This window comes from Pezoporus flaviventris, unplaced genomic scaffold (genome assembly GCF_033815535.1).
Source record: "Pezoporus flaviventris isolate CSIRO_AGI_PZ_B2104156 unplaced genomic scaffold, CSIRO_AGI_Pfla_v1 ptg000030l, whole genome shotgun sequence".
Taxonomy (NCBI): domain Eukaryota; kingdom Metazoa; phylum Chordata; class Aves; order Psittaciformes; family Psittacidae; genus Pezoporus; species Pezoporus flaviventris.
Window position 1 is genome coordinate 7133295 of NW_026892578.1, and position 17547 is coordinate 7150841.

General features: G+C 35.6%; 1 protein-coding gene across 1 annotated transcript in view; it reads right to left on the bottom strand.

Annotated features, from left to right (window-relative positions):
- PRKX (protein kinase cAMP-dependent X-linked catalytic subunit) overlaps nucleotides 1-17547 on the bottom strand; it is a 69935-nt gene that overhangs the window by 15619 nt on the left and 36769 nt on the right. The window contains exons 2-5 of the mRNA XM_061459842.1: nucleotides 16588-16756; nucleotides 12107-12370; nucleotides 5170-5289; nucleotides 551-646 (exon numbers count right to left, since the gene is read on the bottom strand). Coding sequence (XP_061315826.1) covers nucleotides 551-646; nucleotides 5170-5289; nucleotides 12107-12370; nucleotides 16588-16756 — 649 coding nt within the window. The remainder of the gene's footprint in view (nucleotides 1-550; nucleotides 647-5169; nucleotides 5290-12106; nucleotides 12371-16587; nucleotides 16757-17547) is intronic.

The following is a 17547-nucleotide window of genomic DNA, read 5'->3' on the forward strand; positions in this document are numbered from 1 at the left end:
ATCAGAAGAATGTAACTCCCACAGGTTGAGATAACAGTCCTGTAACTAAAGGACAATACAAAAATAGTACTGCTACCACCAATAATAATAATGATAAGTGGAATAACAAGGGAAGAGAATACAACCACTCACCACTCACTGACCAATACCCAGCCCAACCCAAGCAGCAATCTAGCTCTGGGTAACTGCCCCCAGTTTATATACTGGGCATGATATGCTGTGGTATGGAATACCTCTCTGGTTAGTTTGGGTCAGGTGTCCTGTCTCTGCTTCCTCCCGGCCTCCCCTCCTCCCTGGGAGAGCATAAGACTCAGAAAGTCCCTGGTCAGAGTAAACATTACTGAGCAACAACTAAAAACATCGCTGTTATCAGCGTTGCTCCCAGGCTGAAAGTCAAAACCACACCACTGCACCAGCTACTAAGAAGGGGAAAAATGACTGCTACTGCTGAAGCCAGGACAGTGTTTTATAAAACCTTCTACAAAGAATCTTTAGAAACAGTACTAAGGAGATGTATAGAATATAAAAGTGTTGGGAGTCATGGACTTACTTTACATATAAATCCAAATGCCTTGGGAAATCTATTTTGCCAGCAAGAATCTTCTGATATATACCAAATGGATTGTCATCAAAAAATGGAGGAAACCTATTTTAATACAGCAAAATTTTAGAGGTTAGAAAAAGAATTTCAGAAAACCTTATAAACAGTATTATGCTAGAGTAATTCCCCTCAGAAATCACTGATTACATAGTTATTTTTGGTATGACATCATTAATCAAATACTAGCTTGAAGAATAACCCAAATCTGCTATTGCAAAATAGAAAAAAAAAAAAAAAATGCAATATATTGAATACAGAATTAAAACTGAAGTATTACGAGAGAGGATTTTGTTACATTAGCACAGTAATTAATCAACTATGAAACATATTTCAATGTTAAAATGTTTTGCCTTTATCTATAAAAACCAATGGTACACTTTCCAAAACAACATTGCCATTTTTGATCTTGTCCTATAACTGCAGACATACCCTTACATACCCTTATTCACTAGTTTCTAAAGCATCCTCATATGAATAGATTGTTCAGTTCAGTTCATAACTCTGCTTCTTGAATTCCTGTATATATCTTGTTAGAGAAGCTTTGAAAGAGACAGACCTGAAATTCTCTCAAAGTGTAGCTGTCTTTCTGTGTGGGACAGATAAAGTACTTATTTCATAATCTTCCCAAGATGATCAAGATGCAATTAAAAATCTAAACTTAGAATTGTCTAGAACATTCATGAAGTTATGAGCAAAAAGTACTTATTTTAAAGCTCCAATAAGAATCAAGTATTTTCTGTTGTGCTTCCTTTACTAATGTAACACATCTCCTAATAACTGCAAGAGGATCAGAATATTACAGTTGGTATAAGCAGCTTAGCCCAAGTGCCAAAGGTTTTTCAAAGTGGCAGTCACCTTTTTAGAAATTACCACCGGAAACCTGTTAGGGGAATGAAAAAACTAACTACTAATCTCAGTCCCACCTTAACTTCTATAACATGACCAAAGCATCCCTTTCACTATGCTTCTGTCTCAAAAAAAACCCTACAGAATAAAGGCATTTTGAGTATCAACTATATTAAGATATTAAAATCCAATGTTTAAAGTATTTTCACATCTCCATCAGTATAGTTAAGAAAAGCTGTCTGTGTGTATAAGGATAAAAAAGTACTACTACATTCTGTACACTACTGTGGTGTAAAATCAAGAACAAGTATGTATATTTACACGTGGTTAAATTGCTTTTTCCTTTCCCACTTTGAAAAACTGAAATTAATATGTCTAGAATTCCTGCAAGAAATTTAAATCACATCTGGCTCTATATTAGCTTAATGGCAAGACCGCTTAAAGTGCATTTGAACGTATGCAAAATGAGAACAGCTTTGAAAGATGACAGATTTTTTACAGACAAACCAACTTGACTTTGAAACTACTTGTAAACATCTATTTTCAACACAGCATGGATTTTAGACAAAAAAAAGTACTGTGATGGAAGCTACCTAATAAATCAACAAGTTTGTTTAGGTTAACTCTCCTAATTTGGTACTACTCATCTGTGCTGTAAAGATTTCTTCTCACCCATGGTTCTCCCCTGCTCTTCTATATTTTATGCTTTTTATTCTTCTTATATTTTATTATCTTAAACCTAAACAGACCTTGCCTTAAATATAGTGTGTGCAGATTTAGAATTCTATGGGCCTCCAGAGATTAAGTCAGAGAAATAAGACACTGCAGAACAGGAAAGTGTGGTTTTGTTTGTTTGTTTTTAGAGAGACCATTTCCTTACACACACATCTATCAATTATTTTCAATTGCTTTTGGGGTTCAGAGAGTAACTTCAGCAAATAGCTGCCAAATGTCTTCAGTAACTTGCAGATAACAATTTAGTCTTGAAGTCAGGTTTTGTTCACCTTCAAATAATTTTCAAATCTTTGAATTCCGAGGGATTAAGTTACGAAGGACTGGTTTTGCATTTAAAGTCTTGATAGTAAATATCAAGCCACATCTTGAGTTGGTGAAGAAGAGTCATAAAACACTACTGCCACCTATAGAAAAAAGCTGATAAAATGCTAAAAGCATATGCCTGATGTCACAACCTGCCCTCCTAAAGAAATCACACATAAGCCACAGTCCCTATTCTTCTCAACCTCCCAAACCCCGTAATCTTGAAAATCCTAAGCAAGTAGTATCAATCTCCATCCCCCACAAAAATGAAATAAAATAAAATAAAATAAAACAAAACAAAACAAACTGAACCAAAAAAAAACAAGCAAACTTAGATGGAGTCCCTCTCCCAGCTTTGGATAAGGACTCCACCTGAGCACTAAAAAGTAAAAAGGAGCATCCAATCATTATGAAGAACATGTCTGCACAGATACTGTAGCAAAAAAACATTACAAAATCAGTGCAGCAGACAGCTGCTCTGTCAATCAGCCCATATAAGAACTCGGTTGCCTTTTAGAAATACGTAGTTTATTTCTATTTATTAAGAGTCTCTATAACCAAACCATTTATGTTAAGCTGGGGTTAATCCAAATCTTATCCCTTGAGCCAGACAGCATCAGGACACAAAGAATCTCACATAGAAATGACTGCACCTGCTCCCTATTTTTATGAAGAATATACGCCAGTCATATTTCAGTAGAATATATGTAGCAGTCATACTTCAGCGCCCTGCAGTCTTGAGGTCTCAATGACTCCAGAGACCAGATCTTGCTTGACTAACACCTGTAGTCAGTATGTTAACTTTGGAAACTACGTTTCTATTACTGCTCTAGCAGGGAAAATTTCATCAACAGCTCTGTAAGGTGCAGAAAGGAAAAATGAAAAATATCCACTTACACCGAGACTACACAGACCAAACAGAGAGTGGTCCCACCAAAACCTGTGGCAGGAACATAAATCACTCAGATTATAGCTGGGAGACTGCAGCACCTGCAATCATGGTACAGCATCAGACACTTTTATCTACAGTCTTCATGGTGTCTGGAACTAAGATTAGTGGTAAAAGGGCTGCTGGGAATCTTTTGCTCCTTTCATCCGTGAGTTGCCCCTTGACCAGCTTGGGCCATTCACCCTTACAGGGACAGGAGACAGAAATGTGAAGCCTGGCTTCTGCATAGATCAGCCTACGTAAATAATGACTTTTTGTTAGACAAGGCAGCCAACCCTGCCTTGGTCAGTAGGGAACTAATATATTTTTATGCCTTTTCTGCCTAGAAATCACCTTGAGATTCAGTCAATGGATATGCAAGCCTTCAGGATATTAAGAAAGCAAACAGTGGGCAGCACTGCTGTCTTGGGATCAAGTTTTGATGCTATTGGGTGGAATTCTTCAGAGCAAACACACGCAATGGATTGGAGCTCTGAAGTGATTGTCCACCAGGGGAACTGTCTGCCTGGGCAACTTGACAAGCTTGTCCAAACACCAGAAGTCCCCAGAGTTACCCTGAACTGACAGTACTGTACAGAGAAAAGAAAGAATAAATCCATGCAAAGATGTTTTTATTCCAGCCACTCAGTGGGGTTGCAGATCCATAATGGAAGGCCACAGAGGCAACTGGACACACTCTGAGGGAGCAAGAAAATACAGGGACCTAATACTAAAAACATTCTAACAACTATGAAACTAAAACGATGCTACTGATACTGATGATACTGATACTGTGTTTCTTTCAAAGCCATACAAAACTTGCTTTCACCAGCATCTGTTCTGCTGCATTGACCAGCTCAAAATAGATTTCTTTCAAAATTCCCCCTCTTTGTCTAAGTACCTTCAAATGATATAGCCAAGATGAAAAAAGAAAAACATGCAGATGCCTTGTTTAGTACACAAGCAAAATTACATGTTCTCCCTACCTAAACCAGTCATTTAAATATTATTCAAAATAGCATTTCTTTTTTGAAATCAGAGCGAATTTACAGTAATTTTATCTACCCAACACTTAAAGTCAGGAGCAGTAAATTATATTAATGCCAGAAAGTCTCTATACAGTTTGAATTTGTATCTTTCAGAAACACTGCTTATCAAGCAAATTCCAAAACATGAGAATTACAAGTTTGAGCAAACTGACTTCCAAATAGACATTTTTCCCTGTTCCTTTTTCTTTAGCTGTACTAGTAAATTTTCCTACTTGCCACAATGCATTTTGGATGACTATAGCTCTCACTGCAAATATGATTTCACTATACTAGAAACTAATTACAGAAGTTTCAAAGAAAACTGGTTAGTCCTCTTCTTCATCCTTTAAATATAAAGGATGTGGTACATAAAAATCTAAACTTCAACAAAACCTGGATTTCCAAAACAGATAAGGAAAAGAGCAGCTGTTAAAAGTCTTAGATTAAAAAACCCCAACAACAAAAAACCCCAACAAAAAAAACCCAAAAGCAAAATTGACCATCAAACTAAATTAAAAAAAAATGCGTAAAAAAAAACCCCGTAACAGTAATGATACATGTTCTTTTGTACACCTTCCCAATTCCTTTCTTCAGGAAATGAAACTCTTGTATCAATAATAAATTGAACCCAAATTTGCTATTCTGAGTATCATAAACACAACAAGCAAAGAACCCTGTATTACTTTATTATATAATATTGCTGTAATATAGTAATCATTATCACTTACCCTGACAGCATCTCAAATACAAGAATTCCTAGAGCCCACCAATCCACAGCTCTTCCATGGCCTTTGCTTTGTATAACTTCTGGTGCAAGGTACTCTGGAGTGCCACAGAGCGTCCATGTCCTGGGAGGAAAAGACAGAAAAAAAATTAAACAAACAAACAAACACAGACTAACCTAAAACTGAAACAGTAGTAATAGAAAAAAAATAAAATAAAAAACAAAACAAAACCAAAACAAAATAAACAAGCCAACCAACCAACCAAAGAAAAAACAAACAAACAAAAAGACTTTTACAAGACCTAAAAAGGATTGCTTCGATGAGGATCTCCAATTCTCCCATAATTGAGATATAAAGAAATCAAGAAACTTCCTGCCTGCAGGAAGTACATGTGCAGTTTGCTGACTGTTGGTATGGTACTTTATCCATTAGGCTATCACACTGCCTTGACGTTATTAACAGCTGTTGTCACCCTGGGAACTGCAGACCCTGGGATTTCATGCAGTACTTCTGACAGGCTCAGCAGAAAGCAAGCTTATTAGCATATTCCAGCAACAATAAATTTTTTTTGTTTGGAAAAAACAAAGGCAAGAGGAGGAGACAAAAAAGTAGCAGCTTTAATCAGTAAATAGCTACAGACATATGCAGGATTCCTTTCACAATTTAAGCGACATTCTTCAAATGGTATTGAAATGTTGCCTGTTATCACTTTAAAAAGAAAACGTTTTATATATTCAATTGTTTAAAATATTTACAAGGTGTAAAATTTTTTGACATAGCTTTCTTAATATAAGCTCAGGATAGAAAACTGTCCTATTGCTACCTAACTGAAATGTGTATTTCAAGTTCTATAAATTCAAGAAATAAATTGAAACTAAGCAGTTAATGTTTACAAAGACCAAGTTACATTTTGAAACAAAGAATATTCTGAAAACATTTCTTTCAGAATTGTGAACTCTTCTTTGTAAAAAATACCCATGAAGAATTTGCCTGGCATCACTACCTTATGTTTAATATGCACTAGAGAAAAAAAAAAGTGCTTTCATTCTGAATAAATTACACTTCCTAGGTAGACAGTCAGAAGATGAAACTATGATAAAGTACAGTTCAAGAGAGAATGAAACAAGAGCACAGAACAAGAAAGAAAAAAGCATACTGCATTTTAAGAAGAATTCTAGTAAGACAGGACAAAGAATATAGTGACAAAATTAATTATCACTGCATATAATTTCTAACTTGCAGCAAAAAAACCCTCTAATTGTTTTATTTGTGAGTGCAGGTAGAATCTTCTCCAATCAAACTGGTTATATGGTGCTAGAAAAATGCATTAGATTGAAAAGCAATCACTCTTAGAAGTCACACATATTCAAGATCTGATTTTTCCTACCACTGTTCTGCTAAACGTAACAAATCATTTTCCTAACCCTAAATAGATAATCAAGATGCACCTTATGGAATCTCAGACTGTCAACATTTTTTTTTCTTTTTTATTGTTTTCTCTTTTGTCTGTTTGGTTTTTCACAACTTAACCCTGACTCATAAAAACACTTAACATCAAGAAAGAGGAGCTATACAGTCAGTCAAGACTTTAAATGAAGGTTTATGATGCACAGAGTTGAATTTCTTTAACCTTGGTTTTAATATGATTTTAATATGGAAAACCTTGGTTTTAATAAGCTAAATCACTCCAGGTAAACTGTCAGAATGTGTTGGACAACACTATACACGGTTCTTGAAAATACATTCATTGGTGTAAATAATACATATTTAATTTTCATCATAAAAAGGTGGCATATTTTTTATTGCTAGAAAATAGAAACTTTTTGCAATTCAAGCATGCTGAAGAAAATCCTTATGTACAGCACTGATTTACACACTACTGCCATCTAGCGGTTGTCCAGATAAGGACTAGGTGATCAGGAAAATCAGCAATGCTTTGTTACCTCTTAAAACGAAACAACCCCTTTATTACAGGGTTTTACATGGCTGCATTACAGTCCATTGTCTTAATTTTTTTTTATACTAATTTAGCCAGCTCTGCAAATAAAGCAGCTGGAGTTTTACTCTATTTGGGAAGAAGGGGCATACAAATGAAGCAAATAGAACAGGCGCATGTTTTAATGGACAAGCTAGATGGTTTACAAAGCAATGTCCCACAGTGGTCGCTCTTTCCTCCCCCAAAATTGCCACAACTATGAAACCCCAAATTCAGCAAAAGTGCAGTCCTTGGTGGTTTTTATCCCTTATCAAAGTCATTTACATACAGAAAAAAAAAAAATAGTCTAAGATTTGACCATGACTTCCAGGACCTCCATAATTTGCTGGTAACAATGTGTCTAAAATGATACTCAATTCATGGCTTGACTTTATGAACGAAGATTTGGGAAGGGCTTTACCCATGCTTACTACAAGCCCGCTGATGACTAAAAAGGCCAATGTGGGATAGGCGAATCTGGCTGCAAAAAGCACAACGAAAAGTCTCCTTGGGTGGTATAGGTGGGGCACAATTCTTTCTATGTTGTCTTTTCTCCTTGAGACTAGTTCTGCATGTGTTCTCAAAGGAGACAACGGCATTATGTATGGTGTCTCCAAGTCTCCCGATTGGAGGCCAAGGTGGACCACTGATGGTTGTCAATATGGCCAAGGCTAAGGTATTGTTTCAGGGAGTCCTTATATCTCTTCTTTGGGGCACTTTTCTTGCGGCAACCAGTGGCAAGTTCACCGTAAAACACGATATTAGGGAGGCGGTGATCCTTCATCCTAGAGACGTGCCCTGCCAGCGCAGCTGCAATTTCAGCAATATGGCCTCAATACTGGTGACCCCTGCCTGTTCAAGGACAGTAACATTTAACACAGAGTCAGTCCAATGGATATTTAGAATTGTACGGAGGCAGCACTGACGAAAGCGTCAGAGGAGTCACAGGTGATGACAGTTGACAACCCATGATTCAGACCCATATAAAAGAGTAGACAGTACAATGGCTCTATAGACACTAATCTTTATACTTCTCTTCAGGTGTTTATTGCACCAGACTCTTTTACGGAGTTTTCCAAAGGCTCTATACACCTTTGCTGTTCTGTTATCTACTTCTTTGTTGATCATGGCATCCAAGGAAATAATGCTTCCCAAATAGCTGAAATGCTGAACTGACTTAAGCTCTGACTCACCAATGGTAATGTGGGGATGGTGATAATCTTGTGGTGCAGGTTCATAGAGAACTACTGTCTTCTTCAAGCTGACTTCCAGCCCAAAAAGCTGAGCCGCCTCCACAAAGCAAGATGTTAAAAGCTACAGAGCTGCTTCTGTGTGGGCAACAAGGGCAGCATCGTCAGCAAAAAGCAGTTCACGGACAAGATGATTTAAAGTCTTAGTGTGGGCCTTCAGTCGCCTTAGATTGAATAGGTTACCATCAGCATTATATCAAATATAAATGCTGTTTTGTTTGTAGAGGTCTACCCTAGCCCTTTGGAGCATCATGCTGAAGAAGACTGTGAATAAAGCCGGTGTGAGAACACAGCCTTGTTTCACGGCATTGGTTATTGGGAAGGGCTCAGAGAGTGCATCGCCGTATCTGACTTGGCCTTGCTCTTGTAACAGTATAGATTAATAACAAGATCTTTCCTTTCAAGCAAAAGGAAAACACAAATTAAGGAAATGCCAACATATCTTGAAGACCCCTAGCTGCACTAGGAAATACAATTTATTACCACCAGTAGGTCATCTACTTAATTTCAATCAATAAATTTATGTTTACTAACTACTCAAAAACTTGGGGGAAGCTCAAATTCTTTGTAAAGTTGTGTATTTGTGCTGTAAGATCATGACTTCCTCATTTTTTAGTCATTAAACAAGCTAATATTTTTTAAAATTAATCAAGAAAGATGACTTCATCTTTTTATAGCATTTAAGTTTTTTGGGGTTTGTATTTTTTTTTCTGGTTTGTTTTTGTTTGGTTGTTTTTTTTGATTTGGTTTGTTTGGGTTTTTTATCATTACTATTTCATGACTGTTGCATATTCATCAGAAATTCCAGATAATCTTTTTGAAGATAAATTAGGAAGCACAAAAATAAGAATAAACCGTGTCATTCAAACTACTACAAAAATAAGTCCATTGCCCTGGGTTTTCAAGATAAAAGCTGAAGGTAAGCAATAGTTAGTAAGTTTGAACATTTAATTTTAAAACATGAAAATAAACCAAAGAATTTACTCTGGTCACTAAGATAAGCTATAAATAGTATTTGCAGGACTTGTTAACAGTATTACTTGAAGAAGTTAACTCTTTATGTTTAACGTATTTCAGCACTCTACACCATTCAGCTTCCACCTCTGCAGTCCCTGACAGGCTTCTCACATACAAGCTGGAGATTAACAACAATGTACTTGTTGGCATTCTTGCCTGGAAGTTTCTCTGTAATTATATTCAGTGGAGATTGCTTTGTGACAAACAATACACTTTGCAAACAAGACTTGCTGTGTCCTGTTTTGTTGTTTTGTTTTTTATTTTGTTTTGTTTTCTCTCTTCAGTCCACTCCACAGACCAGTCACGAGGCACAACCATTTTCAGTAACAGTGCAGAAGTGTCCCCAATGTCTTTATGGTTAATCACTTCTCAAGTTTCTAGGAAGACTTGCACAGTTTAACAACTAAGGGATGTTTTTAGGAATTTAAATTCAACAAACTAAATTTAACACTCCTAAAAATAAAAAAATAAAAGTCCTAACTTTACCTAAAACTTTCACAACATTCTCAGGGAAGTCTATGCATAAAAAACATAAAATTCCATGAACTTTAGTTTCATATGTCTCTGAAACAATTCAGGAATTAAAACAAAAACTAATTTAGAAGGCCCACAAGTGAGAAAGATCAGAAACATGTTTAATGGATATACATTTATTCATGGTGGATTATGTGGTATGTGTTTTCCAGAAAAAGAAAACTCTGAACATGTACTGGCTATAAAGTTTAAAGCAAATTCTTTCTACATTCTTCAGGTAACAATCACAAACATCTCCTCCCCATCTTTTTTTCTTGACTGCCCTTTTTTAAAAGTAGTGGCACATCTATTTTATGTGAATATACTTACAAGAAACTGAAAAGTCTCCAGTTAAGCAACACCAAGGTAGAAGAAATAAACAGCAGCTGAGCAAAGACACTGTTTTGAAGAAAAACTTAGAATTTTTAAGAGTACACTATGACTGAATAGGGAGGAACAAGGATAAACAAAAGGACAAATCAATAAGGAACAGGAGGAAACAAGAAAACTTCCTGGATTTCCTCGTTCTCTAGGTTAAAAATTGGAGCCTAGCCCTTCAGAAAATGTAGTAAACAGGTAAATGTGCAGGCTACTTCCCACATGGGGACACAAGCTATGAGCCAGCCACTCTCTCTGAAGAGCTGCTTAACTGTAGATGGATATGGTGAACACCCTTTCTCACACATTAATGGGAAGAAAAACATGTACAGAAAAATCTCAATTAAGCAACTACAGAATCATTCATGGGACGCATTCTGTATCAAGATTGTAACTGTATTTTTGAAGGTCTTCTGCAGACCATGCTTTATTTTACATATCATGTCTTGTCTTCCCTTCCCTAGGAATACATTTGCTGGTCCTAAGTGGCGTGCTTCCTCACAGTTGTTTGAAAACCATATAGACTGTGCTTCATTTTCACAATTCATATATAGTATATATATATGTATACAGATAGAAACATTCACATACTTCCATATAAGATTCATGTGTACAGACATCTGCTGTGCATAAAGATGACAAAACATGTCTTTGTACTTCTCATCAAACAGTCTATGAAACAAAGTAAGTGGATAAATTGCTGACAATTGTGTACCTTTACAGAGAAAAAAAAACCAGTGTTACGAAAATGACTACAGCTAGGGTGGAGAATACAGCCCAAACCCAAGAAAACCCAAACCAAAACAACCCAAATAAACCAGATTTGCATAGGTAACTGCTTGTACTCTAACTGGTTAAGCCCTTGCTCCTTTCAATTTTATGTTCTTTATTACCTGTTGTACAGTTAAAAGTAAATCAGCTATAAATACAAGACTATTTCATTGTTCTATGTGATCTATGATTCAATTCTGAACAAACTGCTCAAGTTCACTGCTCCCCCCCAAGCAATGTAGGACACACAAAACCCCCACCCAGTTAAAAGAAGCAGTTATAGCTTCTTTTGATGTCCTAAAATATATTTGAACAAATTTACTTTAATAGATTCATCTCCTGGATTGAAAACTATACTCTGAAGTGAACTATCACTTTATTTAATGAAGAGCTACATCTGCTGTGTCTTAAACCCACAGAAATCCAAATTAAGAATAACCACTAAGTGGCAGTATCTACATGTAAAAAGGAAGTGTAAGAATTTGTATGAAAATATCTTATAAAAAGATCATCCTGCTTTCTTACATGGAAGTAGCTTCACCTCTTCCCACAAAAAGTAGTTTTCATTTAAAAACAAAATAGCAAAAAATAAAACAAACCCACATTTTTACACCTATCTGCTTGACCATTGGAAACTAAATTCAGTCAAACATGTTGATATTAAAACATGGTTTTAAAACAGACACTTAGACCTCAAAGGTGAATAGAACCAGTGTACTTATTAGTTGCCTACCATTCATCTGTGCCAAGGCAACTCAGCACTGTAAGAATGTAATCCATAGGGAAGCAACCTTTACGACCTCTGTAAGGTGATTTGATCCCTCAGATCCATCTTCACTTTAAACTGATTTTGTAGAATTTCACATAGACACTGAGATGTTGCAAAAGCAGCATTAAACAGGAAAACAGATAGAGGACTGAAGAGGATGAGCACCTATGTAACACCTAACTCACATATGGCCTCCTTCAAGAGGTAGCCCAAGGGCGTAATACCAAAACTTGTCACACCACTTTTCTATAACAAAAACTTACTTACCTATCCACCAGCTTTTTAGCAAATCCAAAATCAGTAAGCTTGATATGTCCTTCTTTGTCTAGTAATATATTTTCAGGTTTTAAGTCTCTGTAAACTATTTCTTTGGAGTGCAGGTATTCTATTGCACAAATAATTTCTGCAGAATAAAACAGTCCTGTGCTGTTGTTGAAACGCCCCATGTTGCGCAGGTAACTAAAAAGTTCTCCTCCTGGCACATACTCCATTAACATATATAGAAAACGTTCATCGTGGCTGGTCCAAAATCTGTAATAAAAACATTATTTTATTGAATAAATTATCTGTCCAATTTGCTTTAGAAGTATATTTCTGTAAAATTATCTCTGCTCTATGTACATAATCAATTTATGCTTCCTAGTCCACAAATATTAAAACCCCAAGAATCTAAGTAACAGATATTCAATTAGCTGACTTAACCTGAAAAATAAAGCAGATAGTTCAGGATGCACAGGCTAAGAAAGAAAAATCTAACTGACAGACTTTGCTGCATCATACAAAAACAGGCCTGATAAGCAGCTAGTAACTGACTTGGTACACTGCCAGTCTGCTAAGAACAGACAATTCTTACACACCTTACCTTTAATTTATCAAATATTGCCAAAGTGATGGTGTGTAAGCAGAGCTTTTGTAAAGATGTTTATGACAGTGTGTTCAAAAACAAGACACCAGAGAGTTCTCCCTCCCCTCTCCTATCCCCTTCTCCCTAGAAATATACAACCTCGACTAAACTATCAAATCGCAATGCCTGCTCTCCTACAATATCTTTAACAAAAGTAATAGAAACCCCAAAATTATCGCAAAACAAGATTCCTTTCTATACTTCAAAATTAGCCTAATGATAAGTATCTTCCATCACTCAGAGTATTAACTTTAATTTAAGAACTATGATTGTGGTACTCATTACAGTGCACTGAAGAGCAGCTAAGGAACAAGGAAAATCATTCCACATGGCTTTCAAATGCTTCATTACAGAATACAGGAATCTTCTTTCCTACATTCCCCAAAACAGCTTAGTTTTTCTTTCTATCCACATTGAACAACTCATACACCACACACCCAAATATAACTTGATACTTAAGAAGAAAATAAGTATCCAGTAACATCTTGGAAGAATATTCTACCATTTTAAAACAAACAGCTATCCCTATTACTAAGTTAACAGATAAAGAACAGCGTATCCCTACCTAGCTTATTGATATAAGAATAGAAGTTACTTTAGCCTCTAGTAACTGTTTCTGCAGTATCTTAAGAATGGAAAGATAAAGTATCTTTTTGTTTGGGGTTTTGTTTTTTTTTTCCTTCATTATCTGGTTCATAATCAAGGCACAGAGTCTCAAGAAAGATAAGCAGAGCAAACTAAGCTCCAAAACTTATGAGTGACTTTTTTTCAGTAATATTTGCTTTCTTGATATCAGCACTGAAGCAACCAAGAAAATGAGACATCTAACCATCAGGAACAGCTCCCCCATTCCTTCGAAGTGATAAAGAAAGTAGAACACAAGCTTTTTGCTTTTATGGCACTACTTCCCTATCATAGTCATCAGCATCATCAACTGGCTGTTGATGATGTTCATGGTATCTTTACTGACTGTGTAAAAAGAAAAAAAAAAAAAAACACTCTTGAAATGTATTTTAAGTAGGCAAAATTGCACCTACAATAAACAGAGGAATCAGAATGGGCAAAACAAAGCAAACCACATATTAAAACAAAACGAACCAAAAACCCTGAAACATGTACAGGGGAGAGAAAGGGCAAAATCTGGCAAAGAATACAGAGGATGAAAGTGGAAAACCTAGACCATTAAAGACAGCAGTTCTACTGCAATTAATTTCTTCAAGAACTGACTCTTAAAGGTTTCTCTATCCACAGAAAATTTAATGCATTATTTGGCATACATTAAAAACCAGCAATAACAAAGAACAGCATAATAAAAATTCAGTATTTGCAATACGGATTGCTTTAAGTGGTATTTGACTACAAAACCCAAAAATATTACAGAAGCTGTGATGAGCAACATTATAATGCAACATTATGATTCAGCTATTTTACCTTACAGAACTGTAAGACATAGTTGATTTTATTAATTCCTATCCTCTTGAGAAAAAAAAAAAATAAAATCAAAGAGACATGCTGAAATTACAGCACAGTATGAACTGCTGCACCCATAGAGGTATGACACATCACTCAAACATGTCAGCAAAATTGCACCGAAGAGTCTTCAGTGACCAGCTGTTGCAGAAAGCACCAAGAAAGCATTTCCAAAAAACAGTTAAAAAAAAATGTAGACAAATAACTTCAGTATCTCACAAAAACCAGGACCTCATATGCAGCAAAGCCATTTCTCGAAAGTAACAGGTAAAGGAAAAAAAGAAAATCTTGTCTAAAAGTCTTTACATGTAGGAAGGTACAGGGAAGATGAACACCAGAAATAAATTACATGCAGTCTTACTTTAAAATTCTCTACCATAAAGTGCTAAAAAACCCCAGTATTACTATGCACAGACACATATTCATTATTTTGCAACAAAAGGAAGATACTATCCATGTTTAAGATGGTGATGCCAATTGAAAATATAAAAAACAGACCATGGAGATAACACAGTTAAAAGGCATCGAAGCAGAACTATATAGGATATTTTTCCCCTTTTTGTTAATCAATTATAAGCAAAACATCTCTTAGGGACGGGAAGAGGTGCCTGAAAAAAACCTGTTAGCAACATAAAAAGCCAGACGAAGTTTTATTCGTCATACAGTCAGTGATAATTGGCCATCAATCCTTGTTTAACCTAAAGCATGCAAATATTAACATGATTTATATTTTAACTAACTCATTACAGCTAGGTTGCTTTGAGTCTCCTTTGCCAAGGAACAAAGGCATCACATAGACAACTACATGAGCATAGATGATGCAGCATCTCATTGAACACATGAACAGAAAATGCAAAGAGCTAGAAGACATGAAGAATGTTTGCCTTGCTCAGAAGTGAGCTTCTAGTCAGATTGTGTCCTTTGGTTATTTTTAAAATCTGACACTGAAATCTGACAACGGAATCCAAGAAAACGTATCAGTTTGGAATTTTGGTCACTTCTGTATAGACGTGAACCCCCAACATCCCTGTCTCTCTTCTCACCTGTTTCTCTGCTCCCACACTTACTGCGCTGTTCCAGATGCACAGATGTACTGGGTTGAGGGTTTTTCTTGTTTGTTGATTTAGGTAGTTTTTCGTTTTGGTTTGGTTTTTTTTTGCTTCTTTTAAAGAATTTATGTATGATATACATATCATATGTGATATATGCGAATGTACATATAAAACCTTGTTCCCCCTGTTCCATCCAGTCTAAACAGATGTACTCAGACCCTTTATCTTGCCTTCCTGTATGCACATGAAACTGCACATACCCTACAACTCATCTTAGAGACACTATGCCACACAGGATTTCTGAACACTGGTGGGAAACTAATGTGATACTGGAAAAGCAACAGCACACCAATGTAAAAGCCTCCTTCTGCAGGTCTCTTCTCATCTTTCAGATGACTACCATGCTTTTGCCTTTTCCTTTTTCTTCTCATAGTTTCTTAGCCCTGGGAAGAGGTTGCACTCCCTGCAGCCAGAGATTAACTAAAGCTAATTTTGTCTAATTTTATGTAAAGGTGATTAAAGCAGGTAAATGCAAAACAAATTTTAGTCAATGGCTCTGTATCCATGCACGAGAAAATATAAATGCAAGTTAACTGTGCAATTACCCAGAGGTTTAGCTATCCCATTAATAGACATGGACTCATATTTTTGTTGTGGTGCTATGAACAGTAAAATCTGATGCCTTCTTTCCTTAAAAAAGAAATCACTGGGATCGTATGAATCACCGTAATTCCACTAAAAAAAAAGTATTATTCATGAAATGTGTTTAAATCCTATTTCTCAACAGGTTCCATCACTTAACCTCAAATATAGGAACCACAAAGCCCAAGAAATGATGCAGTACTTAAACTCTAAAAATAAAAGTTTTCAAAATAAGAATTTGTACAAGGTTTCAAAAAACAGATACTTAAATGTAATTATAACTTTATCTAGGACATATATATGCAGAAATACTTCTTTTCTCACCATTCTAACATCAAGAATGATTCTAGAAGTCATTTTGATGAGACAATACTAACATTTCTTCATTAGCATTTTCCTCTTACTTAAGAAAGTATCTTCTGCAGCACGAAAACAAGAGACAGAGTAAAGCTTATAATAAATCATTGCTTAAATGTTTAAATTATGCTTCTTGATTTTAAATTCTTGATTCTTCTGTAATAAATAAATTCAGACTGAAGTCTACTTTAGTCTAGATTACATAATAGAAATTAAATGCTTGGTGGTGTTTAAGTACCTAAGAACTTGCAATGAAGTTCTGGAACACTTTATCTGCACTTTCTACATAAGTTAAATGAATTTAAAAAAATAGAACAACTCACAATCTGATCAAAAAGGGGTGGTTGACTTCTTTCAAGACTGACTTTTCATTGTGCACATGTTGCTCTTGCTTCAGTCGAATGACATCAGGAATGCTCATTACTTTTAGTGCAAAGTAACGTTTGGCCATTTTTTCCTTCACCAGATGAACACGCCCAAAGGTACCCGTGCCTGAAAAGTTGAAGAAGAAATGTCAACTTACTGTAAAAAAAAAAAGGAAAAAAGAAAAGGTAATTTACTATATTAAAATCTACAGGAACTCATTCCTGGTTTGGGTTTTTTCCTCATCAATACATCAGTATCACATTTTAACTGTTTTCACACAATGTTTTTCTCAGGATTTCTCAACTTTTAATAATAATGATTTACTAAAAATAATGGTATTGTGATACTGCTTTTCGTTGAATAGGTACTGGAGACATTTCTTGCAAAGAGAAGTGGTCCTGAGAAAGGGTAAAGGAGATGTATAAACAAAGTAAGTATGTAAAATTCAAACATAACCAATGAAATGTAACAAGCAAAACTGCTCTCAAGTGCAGACAAAAGGCTAGGAAACACTCTCTTCAATTTCAGAGATCAGTTTTAATTTAGATCAGATGGCGAGGTGCATGATAAACTCAAAAGCATTCAGCTGGTTATATTCACAGCATGTGGCATAAAAGTGAAAAAAAAAACAAAACACCAATAACCAACCAACCAAAAAAATTAAAAGAAAAATATGACCAAGGATATATGCCAGGGATTTAACAACTCCTCCGCACAAAAAAAAACCCTACTTAACTTTCCATACATTATTTATTAAAGCAAGGTAGCTAAAAAGTCAAAATGTAGGAACTCAGAACACTATGAGCACAGAATATATAAAAATGATGACAATAAAAAAATTAAATATTCATCTACCAAGGTTCTGTGCACAGTTCTGGTGTTCTCAACATAGAGAAGGACACAGAACTTTCAGAACA